The sequence below is a fragment of the Colius striatus genome, chromosome 1 (assembly GCF_028858725.1).
Source record: "Colius striatus isolate bColStr4 chromosome 1, bColStr4.1.hap1, whole genome shotgun sequence".
NCBI classification, from domain to species: Eukaryota; Metazoa; Chordata; class Aves; order Coliiformes; family Coliidae; genus Colius; species Colius striatus.
In genome coordinates, this window is record NC_084759.1 from 92974129 (window position 1) to 92996519 (window position 22391).

The following is a 22391-nucleotide window of genomic DNA, read 5'->3' on the forward strand; positions in this document are numbered from 1 at the left end:
TGTTTACATAGGGAATATTGCAATCTATTTCCTACATCTATCCCTAGCAGAAATGATATGGACGGGAGTTTTTTTTAAAGTTAGTAGTGGTCTTTCAAACAGCATGAGACACGATCTCTTTGGAAATATTTTACACGTGTTTACGTGAGTACCTGCTTATTGAATATATTTCTAGTACATGCTAGAAAGCAAAATATTTTTTTCCTTCTGAAATTCATCTCCTTTGTTTAGGGCCAAGTCTAGTCGCTTCTTCTGCATTGTCAGACCAAATTTTTAGCTCTCTACAGGGCTCTGTTGGTTTAAGCAGGCTTAGATCAGTATAGATGGGATCTTTCATCTGCAGTTTAGAAAGCGCTTCTGTTAAGAGTCAGCTCTTGAATCCTAAAGGTGGATGGCACTTAAAACAGTGATTAAGCGTGTTTGTGTTCAGGAAAAAAAAAAAAAAGAAGCACAGCTGTAACTCTAAATCACATGTAAAACCCCAGTTTTGATCAAGAAACTTGAGCACGTGTATAATATTAACACATGCAGTAGTGTTTTATTACTCTGTGGATTCTAGGTGCAGGCTTGAATGCAGAATAAAATTCCAACAGAAAGGGAGTCCAGACAAATTACAGTGACAAGCTTGAAATAAGGGGGAAAGAGAGTGTTAGGTGAGTTTTGTGGATTTTTACTACTTTTTTGTGTTTTCATTCTGCTTATTGACCAAGATGCTTTTTTCCAAACTCACAGTGTTATTTCAGATAACAGCACATAGTTCCCTAACATAACAAAACCACTTTTTGTTTAACCTAAACAAAATGCAGAAAAGAGAAAAATAGTATATATTTGTACTATTTTTCTTTTGCAACTGGATGATAGCGATTTGCTAACCCAATATTTTCCTTTCCTTACAATACCAAGGGTATGTCTTGTGATTGGATCAACAGAAGCATAAGCACTCAGAAATCTGCCCGTGGGTATAACTTTGAAAGTCAAATAAACTTCACTGAATTCCTTGGCACAGAATGTGTGCCAGTTCAAAATGGCAAAATCCTTACTGGGCTGTGGGCTCTGTAAAACTTACATAATAATAATAATAGAGCTCAGCAGAGTCTGATAGTGCCTGCCTTAAGCTTCCAACAACCCTATATAAATCAAGAGGTTTGTCTATATGGAGGCAGGCTGGAGAAGAATCTTTACGAAAACTTTCATTCACTTTCTTGTGAATGAATTTGTCAGATCTCATCCACTGGAGAGTTGGAACTGATAATTCAAGCCTCTCAATATATTTCAGAAAAAACAAAATATCATGGGCTTAACTAGAGTGGAAGTCACCCAAATGAAACATTATGCAATGCTTTGAAATTTCAAGAAAAAGGTTCTAATCTTTTGTCCATCTTGCTCATTGTTTGGAGATGAAAAGGGAGGAAATCAACATCCCCATGAAATACAATTACTGTAAATTGCTTTCTTTTCATTATGTTTGTAATGAAAATAGGAGAGTTACCAGAAGTTACCTATTCTGCAGATGCACAGTAATTCAGTGGAAGTAAACTGCAAGAAGATGTTCAGCAGTGCAATGCCAGATTTCTGTCTGAATCAGCTAGTGGAGAATATGACTCTGCGTTACTCTGAAGTGACCAGAAGTCGTCTTTACAGTGGAAGAAACCATAGCTACTTAAAGTGAACTATAAAATCAAGCTAAACTTTTACAGGGTACAAGATCCTGTAGCACCTCCAGATGCAGAGCAGGGAAGAAAAGCAGGGTGTCTGATCTCCCTGCTCTCTCTGCTGGGATCTAGAGACAGCTGGAGGCTTGCTCAGCCCCTTGAGCTGACTCACAGGGTCTCAAGGCTTGGAGATGATGGCAAGCTTTAAATAGGGTCTTCCCAGGTGCAGCTCTGCCAGATCCTACGTGCACCGATCCTGCATCACTCCATTGTGTCCTCAGATTTCCAACTTTGTGATCTCCATAGGGCACCTGGAAGCTAAGATTTCCTGGGACCTAGGGGGTGGCAGAGCTGTTCCTGTGGGCAGGGGGGGGATGGATGAGCTTTTCCCCTGTCCTGCCCTGGGTGAGCGGGAGCAGTACCTGCAGAGCTGAGCAGGCTGCACTTTGTGGCCTCCGTATGCATCTCTGGAAAAGTGCACAGCCATGTTTCACATTCTTCGGGTCAGCATAGGAGAGGAAGAGTGACCTGGGTCTTAATCACTGTGTTGTGTACCATTTGGAAAAAATGCATGCCGAATGCCAGCAGTCATCACCAGTTACAGAAGAACCCTCAAATTTCCTTTTCTTTTCCACCGGGGCAGGAGAGGAAGGTGCTGGGAGAGGGTGAGGTCATCTGCTTCCACTAAATAATGTTACAACAAGCCATCACTATTTCTTGTTCTTTTTATTATACCAGAGTCCTTGGTCAGAGGGCAGGACCTTATTACAGCAGGAATTATCTACCCAGTGCTGCCGTACTTTCAAGCAACATGTCCATGGCCTGATGTTGCTGTAGGAGGTACTGAAAAATTGTGAAAAAGTTATAGTTGGACCAACTTTTAAAAATCACAGGATTGTTAAAAGATTAATACATTCTGACTTCTCTTAATTTTTCCTTTATTTTTTGAGGGTCCTATTGTCAAGTTTTTCTGATTTAGCTGAAAGCTCAGAAACTCTTTGACACCAGGAACTACAACTTTTCCAAAAACATAAAATAAAATGAGACTCATAAGAACAAGAACGTTGTCCCAGCACTGGATCACGAGTCGTTTCTTACATATGAAAGAAACACTGGCTGGTATAAAGAAAATACTTTCCCTTTCTTATTCCTGCCCTTATTTTTCTAATTTTTATTTTCAGTTCAGCACTCTTAAGCAAGGGTTTGGGACAGGGATGGTATTTTGTTTGCATAGTTGGTAGTTTTGGGGCAATCTGTGACTGACAAGTGCTACAAAAGGACAAATAAAAATAAAGCACTGAATAAAAAATTACTATCACACTCCAACCAGGAAGGGAATTGCCAGTGAAACCATCTCATTTCCATGCATGGATAGAGCTATGAAGTAAAGGAACAGCGTGGAAAAGTTAGGACTGTTTGTGGCATTCAGGCATTTACTTTTAAAAGATATATCTTTTTTTTACTTCCTTTCCTCGGTAAGAAAGCAGCATCAAAGAGAAATTATTGTCTTCAACCTACTTGCTTCTTCTCTAAGAAAAAAAAAAAAAAGAAGTGCTAGATCATATAGACTAGAAAGTGTCAATAGCTGAGGAATCCAGGATGAGGTTAATGGACAAATATAGATGTGGTCTAAGTGGAGCTCGGCTTCATTAACATATTTGGAGTTACACCCGCTTATACCAAGTCTGACTTTGGCCCTGAATCAGCAATTCCCCAGTGAATAGACTGCGTGAAACCAGTGCCGAATTTGGCCCATTTCATCTGACATCTGCATCCTGCCTCGAAGTGGCATGTCACACTTACTGCACATCAGATCACACCTGCCCAGGCAGTCACAGGCAATTGACTTTTTTGTTTTTTTTAAAAAAAAAAAAATTAGTCACATATCATCAAGAAAAACAACATTGTTTTAGGACTCTTATCTTTTCACTCCCAAATATCCTGTTTCTTCGAGCTGCAGTGGCCAGGACCAATAGAAACCTCTTCCTGCCATTGGCTGACTTCATTTCCCAGAGTTAGCACAATCTCATCCGCTCTAAACAACCTCATCAAAACTTCTTTCTGGTCAGAGCGAAGCAATAATTATTATTAGCAATTATTAGCGATCAATAATCTTGCTCACATTATGGCAAGCACTATTAAGGTAAGAAGGGGGTACCTTTTTTGTTGGAATTTTTTCAGTGGTGTATTCTTTGGTTTCCTTTATCAACCTAGATAAGTTAGAATTGGGCAACACCCCCACTGCCACAATAGAGGACAACAAGATTTCCTTTGTACTGCCTAGTAAATTTCCTTTTTCCTACTCCAACCATCCGCAAGGCTTAAAAACTTCAAACTCGGAAAAAAAATTGGGTTTTTTAAATTCACTGTTCAGTGCTGTGGATTGCATATGCGAAGCCCTTTTATGAGAGCTTCAGAAATTTCTTGTAGGTATCATTCTGACAACTTGGATGTGTTTGCGGACTGCCATGAGGGGAGAGGGTGTGCACTGGAAGGCAAAAAAAGGGCTCCTAAGAGCGCTGTCCTTTTGGATACTTTTAAATGTTTCTCTTGTTGATGAGGACACAAATGTTAGCGAGCGGGAATGAGGGGCATCAGCTCTTGTTTCTCTCTCATGCAGGTGCTAATTATGTGCTTTTCTAGAAACTCTTATCCTTATACTCGGGACCTTTCTGAATCTTATTTTAATGGTGGTGGCAAGATCTTGTGGGTGTGTTCTTTTTCGTTTTAATTTTTTGGACAATAAAGTTCGCTTATTGGCTTATAAATTGATCTTGGTGCATGGTTTGTTCTTTTTTTAAAGAATGGCTTTGCTGAGTTTTTCAGGTTGTTTCATTTAAAAAGTCAGAAAAACCTGTATGTCTGTCTATAAGCGTTTGCTTCTCTGTGTGTTGCAATAGATAGCAGTTACAGATATAGCAATAGCTGTGATTAATTGCAGAAGTGTAACTGTAACTGAACGCTCTGTGATAGTGAAACTAATTTTATGTAAAGAGCGAAACAACATGGACAGTGAAGACTTTGGGGCACTGTATTATCAGATTTGGGATCAAGGTATTTGTTTTCTTCGTGCTACTGGGTGTTTCTGTACTTTTCTAAGTATTCCAGAGATTTAGTAAGATACATGGCATAGCGGCGATGTCTGGCTGTTAGCTGAATGAAGCTGCAGTTTGATTTCTCAGTGACTTCTGCTTAGATGTTTACTTGTTAAAGATCATTTGATGCTTTTTGTTGTGGTTTTTGAAATCTGAAAGTCTTGCCTGAAGACAGTGTGCTTAAAAAGAGTAATGAACCTTCTCTTTTTGTAATAACTAATGCTTTCAAGAGGCTATCTGTAGAGACAAAGCTCTGAAACTCATCTGCATTGCTAACCAGTATCTATTATATACTAAGTAGCTCCTGAAACAGCCGAATTCCCTTTGGTTTGCTATGCATTTGGGAGCACACAGGACATGACAGGCACTCTATGAAAATGTGGAGGTTCGAGGGAGTCGAGTTTTGTATGACTAAAAGAAGGACTGTATTCTGAGATAGTAATACTGGGTTTTGCATCTGTTAATCAAAATGTACTGTCATTTGTGGGATTTTTTTTTTTTAAGTGATGGTACAACGAGGTCAAATGTGAGTATTTTGAGAAGCTCATATTATTTGCTTTTGTCATTTTGTATTGGCTGAATTATAACAGGGTAAATGATTGTAAACAATATCTAGTTATTATTATTTTACCTTCCGCTTAGAGAGGTGAGAAGAGACTTATTTCAACTGTGTATTATACAGCCTGGTAATGCAATGCAGTCAGCAAAGCCTCCTGAATGGAAAAATATACATTTTTGTCTCCTCACCTGGGAGAGTGAAACTTGCAGGAGAAAACAGAAACCTCAGAATGTTGAGGATTTTGGTACTTAGGGTGCTGGGAAGGCCTAATACGCGGAAGCAAGGATTTTATTTGTGCAAGTGCAAAATATAAAATAGCTGGAAAGAAGTGACGGGTGCTGTGTACTCTAGATGCAAGAAATGTATTCTCACATTAGTCTAAGCCAGTCCAAAGAGATTCAGTTACTCTTCTATGCCGAATGCACAAAGTCATTTAACTGAGAGGCTTCTGAAATAAAGAAATTCTATTTGAAGGCCAAATGGTTGTTTGTGCTTTTGCTAAGCAGTTGTGTTTAGCGAATGTTTTTTGCAGTTTCAGTATAATGGCCTGTGTTGTCTGTTGGCAGTGGCTAAACCAGCTATTCCAATGCAGGTGACAAGAGGCTGTGGTCAAGGAAGGTGGAGAGCCTTATCTGAGATCTCTGTGCCAGGAATTTGCTCTCTTATTTAGGGAAGCTGCGGAGTCATTCAGTGTCAAAACTGAGTTGCAAATGGCTCTGTTATTTCTTCATAACTGGCTAGAAATTGCTCTAAATGTACACACGTGCAAAGATGGCCTTCCATTAAGACTGTTTGGTTCATCCTTTTCCTATCAGAAACCTGCAGACAGACCCATGGGATACTCAGGGCTCATGAGAAATCAGTCTGGTTTAACTGGGGCTAACTGGTATCTATGAGGGAAAGCATTTGTGTAAGTTTTCTAGCACTGGGTTTGACACCAGCAGTGTGCGTTTACTGGGAGGTACATCTCTCCTTGTTGCCTGCCCTTTTTCTGCTGTATCCTTCCCTTGCCTGTGATGGGGAAAGTGCTACAGCAGAAGGATTCTCCTAAGGAGAAAGGCAGCAGTGCCTTTTCCTAGGCTCTGACATGGATGGCTTACTTTAATTCTGACCATCAGGCTGCAAGTGTGGGTGCCCTCACTTAGGCTGGAGACTTCTCCCTCTGGCTGTGATCAGAGTCAGCTCTTGTGAAGGATTCTGTGTAAGAATTTGTGAGAGGAGAGTGGTGGGAGAAGATATGCACCTCTGCAGGCAGGATTTTGGGTTTAGTATGCAGTCAGAGGGATGATATTTCTAATGCATTTGCTTCCCTATTACCTGGTGTGCTGACAGTTAACCTCACTGTTACTTTTTTTTGACATTTGAAGGACAAAAATAGTGTTTTTTTCGAGTGGAGAAAGTCTCCTAACAGGAATTTACCACTAAGGGGTCATGTTTCCTTCTATCGGGAGTGATATCTGAAAGATATGTGCAGTAGAGCAATGGTGCAGAGCACTGAAGCTGAGGACTATCAAATCAATATGGCACTGCTAATTATAAGCATCTCACTACTTACTGTAAATACAATTTTAGAAACTATCAAAGGCTTCTGAACTAGGCATCTGTCTTTCTTGGAATGTTATTTTTAATAGAATGGATAAAAACAGTACTTAATGTAACCCTGGGATTAAGTAAAAATACCTACTCTGAAGGTAATTTTGTAGTTTTTCCTTTTGTCTGATAGTGGAGGAAACATTTAATAGAAAAATACAAATAGAACTCTCCTTCCTTGCTATGTGACAAGCCTTGTTATATTTTTCTGCCTGCCTGCTAATGCAATTATTCCTAGAAAAGCTCTTCAGTAAGTTATCTTGACTTTACAATGGCTTAATGGTTACAATTGTTGATATTTCTTTTACTCTAATTTACTTCTAAATATGCACACGTCCACTTTTTAGCATTGACTTCTAATGTGCTGTTCACATGGAAGCTACTACTTCAGGGAGGAAAAGTCTGTGTTTGATAAAGGACAGGAGAATCTTTGTGGTTTTTAAGGCTTGAAAGAGTATGAATGTACAGATTAAAGCAGTATAGTGGCAAGAGTTTGGGGTATTTTTTTTTTGAGGAATCTTCGTCTGTGGTATTACCTGTAGTTTTACTTCTCACTTTCTTTTAGAAAATCTAAGTACTTGCTGAAATACTTCTAAAGCAAAGGAAAGCTGGAGACAGTTAAAAAAGAGTCTGTTCTTAGCACATGGAAACGTTTAAGTCTTTGTTTAAATGACTGCATCTGCACTGAATCCAATATAGCTAATACAGTAATTTGTATTTCTGTTCCGTGCATTAAGAAAATGATAAAGATTATTCTCTTTTAGTTCTCTTCTCAGTTAGCGAGTGATCCAATGGTATATTTAAGACTGTAAATACTTCCATTTGCTTCAGTTATACTACACAACCCTCTGAAAGCTAAGCACACACCTGAGTTTGCTGGTGAATCAGAAGCAAGCAGAGCAAGTGTGCTTTAAACCACTTAGCTTGATCTTTCACTACTTAATTCAATTTCCACAAATTTCATGAAGATTTTGTTCCAATAAAGGCAATAGAATCAGCCCTATGATTATTTCCGGTAAAATAGTATTTCTGACTCAAATAGAAAAAGTATTTCAAGGGAGAAATAGTCATATAAGAACAGAGGAAGATATTTTGGGGATTTTTGTGTTGTTTTCTTTTGCTTTTAATCAGCAATCATTTAACTCAATCTGGTTTGTGGCTGTACATGCCAAAACGAAGACAAACAGAAGGATTTTCCTTCCTAGAATTAAGTCCCCAGGCAAGGAGCAACAGCTGGAAAATATGTATGTTTGTCTGATTTGGTTTGTTTGTTTGTTTTTTCTCAGCAAAAAACTATATTATCTCTTAAGAAAACTTTTTTTTTCAGCAAGTTCCTCAGGTTACAAAAGGCCTTTCAGAAATAATGTTAAAAGAATCAAGTACTCCTAGAGAATGACCTACTGAAAGAAATACAGAAGTAGTTTTGAGAAATGTAAATGCCAAAAAAAGAAATTAATTTTCCAAGTGACAGCTTATAATCCAGTAAAAATATATAGTATTGTTCACTCGAAAAGAGGTAGGCTTCATAATGCAAGTTCCTAAAGCAAGCCAACAGAATTGTTTTGAAAATCAGCAAAATGGAGAAAAGAAAACAGAACAAATGAGTTTGTATCATTTATATTACTAAGCTTAGCAAAGTAAAGGTGATAGAGTAGAAAATATCACATGCAGTGCCAAACCTTGTCAAGTTAGCAAAAATGTTTACATTGACTGCAAAGTGATTTCTATCAGATTTATCATTAACTACATAATTTCTCTTGATAGATAATTATAAAGAAATACTAGAAGCTTTTCACATTGTCAGTAATGATAAACCAAATGGCATATGTTCTGCTAGTCATCTTGCTCTCAATATAAGTTTGTGAATTATGGGAGAAATGTTAACTGTGTTCAAAATAGCAACAATACAGAAACTTTAAAGTGTTTACATGAAAAAGACATCAATACTTCCCTTACAGGGTGTATGCATCTTTATGGTTAAAGGTTATTTCAGATGTGGCAATCAAGCCTGCCTGAGTTGGGATAGTGTCGTGTTCCTCCATTTATTCTCTCCCCACCCTCCATAAAAGAAGGACTGTATTATCCTGTAAACAACCCATCACAGTAATCGGAGAGAGAAGTTGTTTCAGGAAATCTGGTGAGATTCAAGTTGCAAACTTGTGTCACAAGGAAGTTATCTCTCTACTTGGTGTGCATCCTTAGGCACCGGGTTGCTGATTTTTACTGTGCACATAGTCATCCTGTTAGAAAGATTAGACATTGCTTTCATGAAAGGGATATTAGGGGGCAATAAGTTGTATTAGTAATGTTTTTAATAGCTACTGTGTCCAAAACACTGATTGCCATTTCTAGTAATTATTATGTCATAAATCAAATTTATTTCAAAGTAAAATGAATAAAATGACAATTATTGTCATTAAAAATGCCATTGAACATTAAAAGGTAAAAAAAAAAATATTAATAATAGCAATCTTTTAAGGCTAGGCTAAAGGACAGACCAAGCTATCACTGACATACAGTGAACCAGGCAAATGGTCTTTTGGAATGATGGATTTTGGAAATTATTGTGTGCAAGAAATGCATATGACATGATGTCTTCCTTCACTTGCAGTGTATGTTTATTTGGCATATATATCTCAACTGATGAGTGGGAAATGTTGTCACTAGACTGGCACAACATTTTCACACTAGGAAAAGATCTGACTTGCTTAGTTAAATGTGTGTAGACACCTCCCTGGTAGACAGGAGGGAAATAAAACTACAAAGATTGAGTATATGCAAATACCTGTAGGAAGGGATAGTGAACAACTATTTATGGGAAGTGGCAGAACTCTTCAAAATGACCTACCTGACTTTGGAGAGATGAGGGGGCAAGTTAAAGAGAAACAGTGCTGTAACCAGGAAAAAAACAAGAGAGACTAGAAATGTTTTGTTTCACAAATCCCTAATTACAATTGTGCTGAGAGAAATAAGTAGTAGCATGTTAGTTCTACATGGAAGGTTTTGTATAACTGCAATGCTAGCCTGTAAGATGTTTTTTAAGCCTCATTCTTGAGAGTTGAAAAACATCTTTTTTTAGACGATATGTTTATTACCATGATAAACAGTAAAATGCTGCCACAGCAATTACCTTGATGATAAAGAGTCTGTAGACAGATACTTCCTGCGTTCATTTCCTACCCAGATAAGTTGCCAAAATCAGGGACTACCAATACAGGAAATGCTTTCAATAGGAACTTCCTATCTGTTAATATCTAAGTCACTGGAAAGATCTAAGCCCTTCTTGTTTCACGTAAAGGTAGTGTTCTACCTGTTACTATTTAAAAACTTCAGCCACAGTATAACACATCTGTTTGTGTAAAAGTTTAAGACCATTGCTGTTACATTGAACTGCAATGTTTTGCAGTGGTAGGAAGAGTGCCCCTGCATTTTATAATTCTGCAAATCAGGATGCTTCAAAATACATTATAATTCTGTCGAAGAGCAAGTAACCTCTCTCCAGCTCCTTTTTGCTTCCACTGTTTTCTTATTCATATGCATCACCAAATAAAGTACACTAATCCTTGAAGTGGACATCTTCAACAAATAGTTCAGAGCATGTTCTGGACAGATTACAGAGTCATAGCCATCTTTTGCAATCCACAGTGATATATATTCAACCATCATGACTGGAATTGAAATTTTACCTCACTGTACTGAGAAATAAAATTATGACTAACCTGTATGTTCAAACTTCTGCTAAGAAAAAGAGAAACCTAGAGCAAAAGAAAACGAAGACAGAAAACCTCTTTTGCTAATCATAACTGCAGGAATTGCTTTCAGGCACATGAATAGAATGAATGAGGGTTTACAAAACCTGAAGTGAAATTGGCAAAAATGAAGATGGAAATATTTGGCTATTGGCTTGCCAATAATTCTCCTGGAGTCATTCCAGATTTCTGTCACTATGACTGAGATTGGTATCTTGACCTTTCCCCATAGGGCTGAGTAGTCCTTTACTATTTTGGCTTCATATATCGCACCTTTTAATCTTTGAAGAATAGACCCACGTTCAGTTATCACCGGAGACTACTGTGGGAAAGGTAATTACTTAAGTTTATGTTGTGGTCTAACAGGCTGGGAATCTAAGGTTGGATTTACAGACCCTTCCAGAGACCACGGTGAATGCATTGCTTGGAGCAGTGGCTGTTGGATGGGAGAGTTGGTCCTGTGGGGACCTGACCCAAAAGACCATTTACTGTAGGCGGGTTCTTCAAGTTGAAGTTAGTTTTGACAAGTAATTTCCACAAGGCTATGGTGAAGTAACTCTAGGAAGTTTTCCCTCAGCTTTGGGTTCATGGGAGTGTTGGGGAAATACACTCTTTGTCATGAAAGCAATGTTCCTCGGGCGTTGTTAGTCAGCTCTTATCGGCTTGCATACATTTTTATTATTGTTGATCTTTGGCATATTCACATCAGCTTCTCTCATGCGTAAGGTATTCCCTTGGAAGTGCTCAAAATTGTTGCTTTTTACTAATCAGATCAGCTCACTGTGGTGAGTGGTGGCCAGAGACATTTTTCACGTTATTTCCATACAGCCATTACCTTTTAAAAAATTTTCCTACAATTTGTCATCAAAGCACCATTACACGTACCATTTTAGTGGAATTCAGAATCTGATTGTTTAGTCTACGTAAAGGGGGAAAAAAAGTGGGGGATCTTGTGCCTTTAATGTTGTTTATAACGGTTGGACAGAGCTTGTCAGGTGAAGGTTAATTGCTCTCCAGTTAAAGCAGTTCTCTGCACAGATGGGTTATCAGGGCTGAACACTCGTTACAAGATTAATCTCATTTCCGACAAGACTTCCTTTTCCTTCAACTGATTTTTGCTCAGCCATTGGACCTGTCACCAGCCGTTAAAAGAAGGGTGGGTTACCTCTGGGATATTAATGCTTGTGTGCTACGAAACAATACAAAGTGTGTGTCATATCGGTAGGGAACATCTTTAGGAGACAGCACATTTCAGTGCTGTTCTGAAGGTCGAGATTCATAAACAAAAGAAACAATCAGGAACATTTGTATTAACCCACTTAATGAACACAACTGCAGCTGAACCATTGGTAGGCTTGTATTTTATGTCTGTTCTCTTCCAAATATGGTGGGTTTCTTTGTTTCAAAGATGTATTTTTGTAAAAAAATTTAGTCAACAAAATAGCCACTTGTGAGGTGTGGATTTTCTGTCCAGTCAATTAACTGATGAGTGTGATCACTCCAGTTAATACTTTCATCATGAGGAAATATATCATGGTGACCTCTCAAAGAAATTAAAACTTGGGGAGTTCTGTCTTGGTCTCTACAGTAAACCTATTGAATTTTCCTCTTTCTGTAAGCTTTCAGAACTGGATCCACTATATCCAACAGGCTATAGGCGCATAAGATGGATGTAAAGTAAGAGGCATAAGATGGATGTAAAGTAAGAGGAGAATTGGGCACATCGTGTTCTTAACATAATATTGCCTTGCTAGCCAAGACTGCAGCAAATCTGCCAGTGCAGGCTGATCCTGAACAGTTGGATGGACTGAGTTCAAGAAGGCTGTGGCACTGAACACAAAAGTCTCACTGGAGTTTTGGGTTTATTTCAGGAGTTCTAATACAACCAAAATAACACAACTTGGCAAAGTCTCTGGCTGCCAAGTTTCTTCCATGCAGCTTTAGTCAGTAAATTCCTAAACACTAAACAAATATTCAAGGCAACCAACAGGGTAGCTCTTATGTTTCCTCAGAGTTTCCTGTCCTGGCTTCAGATCAGCATGATCCTGTCAACGGTGCTGAGTCTCCTTTGAGTTCAGTGAACTTTGGAACAGGCTGGTTGCCCCAGCCAAAAAAGCAAGCTTTATGGAGGGTCACAGGCAGCACACTATTTGTCGAGTGGTTGTTGTAGATGTGATCCATCAAACTGTGCAGACATGCGCTGATCTGCAAGCATCTGAGCTGTTCAACTGATGTTTTAGATTAAGAGTGTGCAAGCATGGCTCATTGTGCTAGGCTCTGCAGTGGCCAGGAGATATCCTTCCACTTTATTGAACTGATAAGATACATCCTACACATTTTACACACCTGTAAGTACAGATGTGTCTGTACATGTACAGCATTAGATGGGTTAGTAGCGAGGCATATGTCCATGGCTACACCAAAAAGTTGTGTTATTTCTTCTGATTTGGAGTGAAAAGGTAAGAAAAGGATACAGAAAGATCATATTCCTTGACTGATAGATGCACGGCAAAAAAGTCATCCTTGTCCCCATCCATGAGGTTCCTACAAAGTGAAAAGGATAAATTTGTTTGCATTGTTAGTAATATATAAAACAATTATTGTCTTGAAAATGTTTCAGTGAAGATTTTTATTGAAAGTATTTGTGTTTAATGTATTTATTATAAACATTTAACAAAATAAAATATATTAAAGTAGTTTTTGTTAGAAAGTTTCTATCTACACGCTTCTGACAATTTCTTCATTTTCTTTTTTCTTTCCTTTTAATCATCAAAGTAGTCTAATAGCCTTACTGCTGAATTCTAAGGGTTTTCTTAAAAGACTGATGAGATTAAAAATGAATGTTCCTTTGATTTAGAATCTGCAGGGCTTAAGGAAATATACTCACTACATTTATAAAGCTCAAATGAAAGATAGACAGGAATGTAACCTCCCAATGTCATATTCTTCAACAGTATGCATTCAGAGCCAAAGAAATTCAAGTGGATTCCATTACAGGCTTTTATAAGATAGGAGAAGTGCATAATAAATCTTTACTATCCCAATTAAATCATTGATGCCCTATGGTTAAGGAAGCAAGTTTAGTCAAAAGTCCTTAACTGCCCCAGATTTAAATTTTCAAAAACAAAAGCCTCTAAGGTTAAGTTTGTTAAATCTCTACTTAGAACTCCAAATAAGGATCTTGATTTTCCAAGGTAATGACCAACTTGAGAGTTCCCACGATTTCTCCTCAGTGAGATCTAAGATGGATTTTTGAAGGTGAACTTCTTACTCACAATTGGAAAGTTTTGTTATGCCACTTGCCTGCTTTCACTGATGTGAAAAAAACCCCTGCTTGTCAATACTACCTTTCTAGAAAAAGTAAGCAAAATTGGAAGTGGTTAGATCTATGTTCCTAGGAAAAGTCTTCATTTGGTGAAGTAATGTAATTGAGAGTTGAAGAAAGAGTCACACAGGAGAGTAATTTGCTGTGCTCTTCTTTTACCTTCCTCCCAATCTGTAGTTTTAAAGAGCTGAAATGAAAAATTGCTTTTTTTGCAAAAAATCTACATTTTCACTCCCAACTTTAATATTCGAAACAGAGGCTGGGTTGGTTTTGGGTTTTGACTTGGCTTTGGTTTGTTGGTTTTTTTTTTTTTGCTAAGTAGTAACTGTTCCCTCTTAAACTCTTCAGACCTTTCCTTTGATGGTGTTGTGTTAGATTTTTATTCACATAGATGTCAATTATATGCTTTTGGAAAAAAAAAAATTGCCACTAGCTATTGCTACTCATACAATGCTTTTGCATTTTGTTTTCTCACTTATGATGGGAAGCTTTCACTCCAAACATGCAAAATGGGATAGCAGTGAACTATGAATTGCCAAACTGCTTGGCCAGGCATGTTTGTTGCAGATTTGATTACTATAACGCCTTAAAAAAAAAAAAAAGTGTTTAAATAGATGTTAAAAATATTTTGAAGCACAATCTATAAAACGTATGTGTAAATTAATCACTTTTAACTCATTCACGTGAATTTTTTCTCTGTAATCACGCCCAGGTTCTTTCCAATTATTATGAACGTTAGTCGTCCTCAGATTCACTTTTTTTCTCCCCCACATCTTTATCACATACTTAGTCTAACCTTTCAGAATCCAGGTCAGACCAAATTCAATTCCTAATATGTTTCTCCTCTGAACTTGGGCTTTCATAGTGCTGTTTTCCCCATTCATAGAGGTTTTGTTTGACCTCAGTCCCTGTTAGTCACAGCTGCTTCTTGGAAGATCCAATTTCTGCCACTCCCACAATTATCAGGAGCCTTGTGATGTTTAGTGTTTTCCTTAAAAGGCAGTTTTTAAAATTATATGAACACGTGAAATCGTCAGTTTTATTGAGAAAAGAGTCTCTGATACTAAAGAATCTACCCTAAAGGTTTAAAAGCTAAGAGGCAGACTTAAGGTACATTGCTTTTAAGAATTCTCTCTTTTCTGAGGCATAACTTACAAACTTTGAACAGGGCCAAACTCAGAATAGGGCAGACTACCTGCAGGAGACCTAGACACATTGCCTGGACATTGCTGTCCTGCTTCTTAAGGGGCTGCATGTAGAGCTAGTGCCACGGAGGCACTTGAGTGCTTGACATCATCCTATGTGCAGAGATAGATGATACAGAAAACCAGGACCTTGTCTGATGCATATGGACACTCAGTAACCTGGAATTTTAGGGTATGCTTTTTAATTAATGAAAATATTGAATGACACACATTTCCAGTCATGTCTCTAGTTTGTAAGCTGGAATTCAGATGAATACTTGCCGTTAGATGTCCAATATATCATCTTAATCCTGAGGCTGTAATGAAATAAAGTTGTCTGTCCAACCTATTGGAGAGTATTCTGGAGAATTGGAGAATTTTCTGTGTAATAACTGCCAAAAGCTTTGACTAATCTTTTTTTTTTTTTTTAAGATACGAAAATATCCAATGTAATATGGATGTCTGTAATATCACAAGTAAAGATAATGCTTCTCTATCTATATATCTTAATAGCAATTTTCTCTCCAAATATTGCAATTTAAAGGACATGAAGGCTTTTATGACACTGAAAAGGATCAGTTACGGGAGCTGGTAGGTTGCTTGAGAAAGTTCAGTGTTAAGTGGGGTGTCTGAGAGCCCCAAAGCATTGGTTTCCTTTTTTTTTCCTAGCTGCATTTATGTTTCTTTCCTTGGTATATGAGGAGTACTGGGAGAAAATCAGAATGTTGGAAAAGAAGACAAGTTAAAATGTTGCAAAAAGTTCCATAGTGAAGTTTCAAAGTGGAGGTAGAGAAGAAGGGGATGCAATATTGAAATAAAGGTGACAATAAGGTATGTTGTAATTTTTGTCAGGAAAAATATTCAGAATTCACAGGATGACATAAAAATAATAATATTTCAGGGAATAATACATATCATAGTATTCGACTCATCTGACTTAACCTTGTTTTTACTTGTTACAGTTTTTAGCTGTAACAGTCTTTGGTTTTCAGCTGAGGCTAGAATTGAGGTCCAAATGAACCCAAGTTTCAGTAAGATCATAAAAGTTGGCAACTACTTCTGTTAAAAAGGAAGCTTGATAAATCCTCAGAATTAACTCTTTTAAATTAGATAAGTTAAAGTTGGGATGATGCTGAAAATAAAACTTCTAAGTTTGATAATTACACTAAAACTAAGTACTGAGTAGAAGCAGGAACAATGCCGTTTGCTTCAAATTAGTTTACAAACTACTGCTTGGGGAACAAGCAATAGTAATCAGTGCCAGTCAGAGCTGAAGAAAACAAAGCAAAAGGTGAGAAAACAAAATCTGTCAAGGAAGTACTTTGGATCGTGAAGCATCCCAAGGAGGAAAAAGTTTTAGACTATTTGAAACTATCAGCTTAATATACAAGGGACACTAGCAGAAGAGAAAAACAAAGTCATTAGACTCTGAGCTTTCATGACAGTAAGTATAAACTGTAATCTCCAGTACTTCAGAGACCATTTACAATCACCAGACTTGTGTAAATAAATGAGAATGGAACTAAGCAAAAGAGAGGAGAGGCCCAAACTTCCAAAAAAGTCTGGCTTTGCAAGCAAAGGAGTCCTTTGCACACCACCACCAACATTTTCTGATTTTTCCTGTGAATTAGGCAAATGCACAGAGAATCCAGAGATCAAGGCACACACTACAAATTTGCATGTGCTTTTACAGAGCAGCATGCAGTTGTAGAAGACTCTTTTGTTTGTGCAAAGGCCCTGACATTGTTTTATGAAATATGACTAGGGTAAAGCAGAGAGCTCTATCGTGCCCTTCAGCCACAGTCTGGCAGGTGCCACCCTCTGGAAGATCACTGTTCCCAGAGTGCATGTGCTGCCCTCTGCGGCAAGGAAGTGCCTTACTTTCCAGCCAGGGAAAGGGCAAAGGCAAGCGCTTTACTACCTGCCTTGTACTTAGTGAAAGGCAGAGAGAGTAGTCTCTCTGTTTTAGGGGACATGATGCTTATGGTGTTCACAGCACAACTGTGGAAACAATACAGAAAGAGGAGTCTTCATTTAATACATGTGAATGCATTCTCCTTATCACACCAGACAATTGTGGGATAAGATTAGCATAACATATCAGAGGCTTGTGTAAGACTGTTGGTAAACTCAGCTGGCTCAGAAAGAAACTACATTGTGACTCTCTAGTTTGTCCTACTGCTAAAAAGCCCCAATGGTGCTGGCATGATAAATGCATTAAAACAGCCACTGTGTTTTTCTGATCTATGTTGTTTGTAGTATGAATGTGTTAATATCTAACCATTCTATTCCAGTCTGTTACCCAAAGTGTCCATGCTGATGCTATCTTCATTTAAATGACAGAGGAAATCTAATGCAGAATCTCACAGTTCAATTCTCTGACCTTCAATATGTTCATTTTTCTCCTTTCTATTTTCTTTGTATTTCTTTCTAATTCACTTTCTAACCTTTCAAATGACAAAACATATCTCTGAACAAAAATTAATATTTGTTTTAAATTTAGTTTTGTATACTGCTCCAAAAAAACCCTCCTCATTTGTCTCCATATATGAAGTCTTTCAACGTTAAGCGATGGATATTCTGTCATATAAATTGTAACCATGGTGGATATCTTCGACACACCAAACTCCTGATGAATATTACCTTGATTGCCTCTAATTTTCTCAGTTTCTTTGGTTGACTCTTGTTTTCCATGCCTTCCCAGTGCTCCAGCCACCAGTAGAATCCTCCAGTCTCCTTTAAGGTTATTTCTTCTCTTCCTCTGATTTCTTTTTCACTCAGTTTGCAATTTCTCTGCTTTATGTAATCCTCAGTTCCCCTCAACTACTAAACATGAGTTTCTGAAGGACAGAGATGGTTTCAAACTGTCTCCTGCATCTTCACACAAACATCTTTCACCTTTTTCCACTAGACATGTGGTTCACCTGACTGCAGATATAGATCTGGTTGAAATGCTTCTAAGAGTGGCCTACTTGTATGGGAAGATCTTTCCCTCTGAGTAAGGAAAATAAAGAAGGAAAAAAAGTCCAAAACCTTCCTATTTGTAAAATCAGTAGCTTGCTAATTACTCCTGTTGCTGGATGAGTACAGGACATTTTGCCTTTTTTTAATTCCCATGTTGTAAGTGCAGTGGGAACAGACAGCTATGTAGCATCAATGAATCACAGCGATTTTTGTACATGCATGATCTGATGACTAACAACTCAGGCAGAGAATGAGAAGGGAGGGTTTTCACTTATATCCACAGATTCACAGTGTGACTTGAAAAAAATGACTGTTTTCAGAAACAGCAGCCTTTTTTCAGATTCCGATCCGAGACACTTTTCATTGTGATTTTCTGGGCTTTTCTGTTTCTCACAGAATTGGTGTCCTTACTAACCTCTCTGCACTTAATCTGGTATGAAATGGGACATTACATTATTCAACTGATAAAATTTCATAGGCTGCCACAAAGCTCACTTAATGCTGAAGATGTTCTAGTCTTTTGGGAAATATCTGTAAACTAAAGGCTACTAGCTCTTACTTGCAAGTAGTTCTATTTAAGTCAATAGAAATGCTCACATAAAAGATCAGTGTGCACAATTTTTAGCTACCAAGTTTTGCAATGAGTAGTGTAGTTTTTGTTGCAAGACTGATGGTTTCATTGACACCTAAAAATATTGTAGTAGAAAAATGTCCCCCGGGATATTTGAAAATTGCCTAAGTAAGAACTAAATTTTGATGTAACTGACTAAAAAAAACCCCTGTTTGTGCATGTGACAAGTGTCATATTTAGTATACTCAATACAGAAAGCCTATTTGTAGAAAAAGTAGAACACAAGAAGATGCGTCAGGAATTTTAAATGTTTCTAGCAAATGTTTTCTCCACATTCATGACTGAAGTCTGAAGCTTCAGAGACTAATAAACAGCTTTAAAGCATGCTTGGTCAGTGATGAAATACTCAACATCAGGAAGCAAAAATCTTCCTGAAGCCTTAGATCTGTTTTCCATATTCTTACAAAAGAGTTGTTTTCTAAAGATCTGTTTCAGATTTCAGTCTTACTGGAAATATCTTATAAGAAAGCTTTTATATATTTAAAAGATGTTCAGAAGAGTGAGCAATCTCTTAGTAAAATCTGTTATATATTTCTGTTAACATCGATGGAGCAAAATTAGTTTGCACTAGAACAGTAATTTTGTTTTGGTAAAATTAGCATTTGAAATCCTCAGCAATCAGTTTGCATTTGGCTGGCTGCAGAATTACAACCTTGAGAAATTCATGCTTTGAACAGATGCCTAGTTCAAACATGGATACCTGAGGCTAGGCACCTACATGTATGTATGTGTCATAATTATTTGGTTGGCTTGCAAATGTATGGAACACCCACAGCTACAAAAGACTCATTGACTGGATGCATTCCAGGTAAATTGAATGATATATGAAGAAAACTCTTTCCTTGACTTTCCAAGACTTTCCTTGGTCAAATTCCAGTCTTCAGCCTGTCAAGCTCCCAGAGGGAAAATAAAACATAAAAAGCCCACCTTCCTGCTCCCATGTCAAGAGCTCTTATCAACTTACTGTTGCCTTTGGCTTACCTCAGCTATTGGCAGCTCCTGACATTATCAGAAGCCAAGCCCAGTGTTGCAATAGGGCAGGAGGATTCTGCACATGAGGAGTGAGAGACATTTTCACTTTGATGGGACATACTGTGTTAGGGAATTTGCTTCAGCAGGAGGTTGCAGGGATATTCCCTCCCAATGCAGGAGGGCACATTGCACATTGCATTTTCTCCTACACGTTCTTCTCACTATGAGATCCAGGGATGATTCTGGGCAGTGAAAGGGCATCTAAAAGAGGAGAGATCCATCCAGTTTCCTCCTTGCCACTGCGATGTTGACACAGAGGAGATCAGCTAGAGCAGAGCCAGAGAAAGCAGCTGCAAAAGGAGCCCAAACAAGGATGAGTCGCTTTTATAGGTTTAGCTGGGTTTGTTCCAGGACATGCTGAATAAGTCTTTTCCTTTCCCCTTCCTCAGTCTTTTCACCTCCACTTCGCTTCTTGCCTGCCATGCATAGTAGACTTTTATTTTTTGTTATTTTCTATGTATCTTATTTAAATTGAAAAATAACCTCTGGCCCAACTGTGACAGTCACACTGGCCACACTGTGTACTTAACTTGTGCTTTGTATCTATTTATCTCAACTTATATCCATTCTGTGTTAGTTGCAAGCATTTTGTGACAAGACCTGTCTCCTGCTTAGACTTAATTCTATGCCTGAGGTAGAAGAGTCCATTTCTTTCTTACATCTAGCACTGTATAACATTCTGGTTTTGTGAACACTATTGAGATAGTTTTTGTTGCCGTACTATGGCAATTGAAAAGTCCACAGTAGGAAGTCAGCACTTTGCGATATGAATGTTGCCCTATATCTCCTTCTCTGTGGAATGCACTTTTCATGGTAAGGCCGGGTCTTGCTGACACATGGTACTACTTTGGACTAAGAGTTTTAATTGCAAGCCACTTCAAAGTCTGTGGTTTTGCGTCTTTTATCAACATAAAAAATAAATTAACCACATTTTCTTGTCTGCAAAAGCAGTGCCTCCCTACCCAAAGATTTCAAAGCTGTTCAGGTTTTTAATTTGAGGAAAAGAATTCCAGTTGTTGTCTTTATTCTACAAATGTTTCTTTCTTACTTGCACAATTGTCATGGTCAGCAAGGCTGAAATAATTTGTTCCTTACTTTTATTCCATCTTTCTGCTTTTATGTCCTTGACAAACCATATATGGAAACTGGATTTTAAAATGACATGGGGACATTTATCATTGACTTTTATCACATATATCTCCATCAGTAGTATGCATTGGAACTATGTGAGTTTAGTGTATGGGTTTTCTTGGTTTGCTGAATATTGGAAACTTTGGAGATTGCCCAGGTCAGTCAAGAACTAAATCAACATGGTCTTCTGGGTTTCCTTTCTTACAAAACAACATGTATCATTTCACTTTATTTAGTCCATGCTTTCATTTTATTAGATTACAGAGAAACATAAATGGTGTCTGTTTACATTCCTTACTGAATCAACTTGAAATTATGACCAAGTATGGCTTGACTAGTCTATAAAAAGATATGGTAGTTTTTGGCTCTCAGACATATAAAGGTGTTCCTGGAAGCTCAAAACCCAGAGTGCAAATCAGTTAGCATTCTCAATGATTTTGAAACCTCAAATCCTTTGAAATAGTTGGCAACTTGCCTGTTGCATATTTACAGTTACACAACTCTTCCTCTCTGTGACTTTTAAAAGTTCCTCCTTCCTTTTTCTCTTAAGTCCCCTTGGCAGCATCAAAACAGCTTCTCTCTCTCTCTCTGCCTCCTCTCCCCAGCCCTCCCCCCTTGCATTCTCTCTCCTTGGTATGGCACATTGTTCTGTGGAAATGGGTTGTTTTGAGTTCACACTTTGTTTTCCTGCTGTTTTTCTGGGAAGTGGGACTGTGGCACAAAAGATATGGGAACAGCTCGTAGGAAATGAGTTTGTTGGGGGAAACAATAAAAGAGAAACAACCCACATACCTCTCCTGTATGTTTGAAGGCATAGCTTACAGTAAAGAAAGACATTTCAGGGATCATTTTTCAATACAGTCCAAGGAAAAGTAAATAAAAATATTTTCTTTTAGCATATCCTAAGCTTTGCATACTCATAGCTTCATTGCACGTAGGAATGCTTATTAGACACTTGGTCTTATTAGTGACGTTCTGGGATAAGTATCCTATTGGTTTCTGCTGCTGTTTTAAGTGAGTATTTCAAGGTTCTGAACTTGTCTTCATTTGCATTGACTTTCTCAGTTCACATTTCATCAGTGACAACAGGTGGTCCTTTTTTTTCCTTTTGGAGCTAATGTTGATGTCATTAACAAATTACCAGTATCAAAGGTGCAGGTCATGTTTTTAGTGAGAGTGATAATGTTGGTAATCGGTGGTTCAGAAGAGATACTGCTACAGGGGAAAATGACAGGACCTTTCTGATTGCCACATCAAAGATATTGCCATATGCATTTTCTTTTTCTTCTTCACACATACAATTAAAAATAAGCCATAACCTGTTTTTGCTGCATTTGAGATCCAGCAGAGAGCATGGTCACAGAGCCACAAGTTGCACAGTAAATGTTGAATTTGTGAGGTAGTTCTCCTAAAAAAGGGAAAAAGAATGGAAAAACTTGGAATTTTTCTGAAGTAACTGTTTATATTTTTTAAATTTTG

At 37.9% G+C, this 22391-nt stretch overlaps 1 protein-coding gene across 5 annotated transcripts in view; it reads left to right on the plus strand.

Annotated features, from left to right (window-relative positions):
• The window catches only part of ERG (ETS transcription factor ERG), a 146710-nt gene that overhangs the window by 78791 nt on the left and 45528 nt on the right, over positions 1 to 22391 (plus strand). Inside the window, exon 1 of one of the 5 annotated variants that reach the window (XM_062001063.1) lies at positions 109 to 144. The exons of 2 other annotated variants lie outside the window; for them this stretch is intronic. Coding sequence is in view for 1 of the 3 variants with exons in the window: in XM_062001032.1 (XP_061857016.1) it covers positions 3778 to 3795 (18 nt within the window). In the remaining 2 variants the exon portion in view is untranslated. Of the gene's footprint in view, positions 1 to 108; positions 145 to 3668; positions 3796 to 4604; positions 4707 to 22391 lie in introns of those variants that run through there. 2 more of the 5 variants (XM_062001032.1, XM_062001052.1) reach the window with 2 other exon arrangements.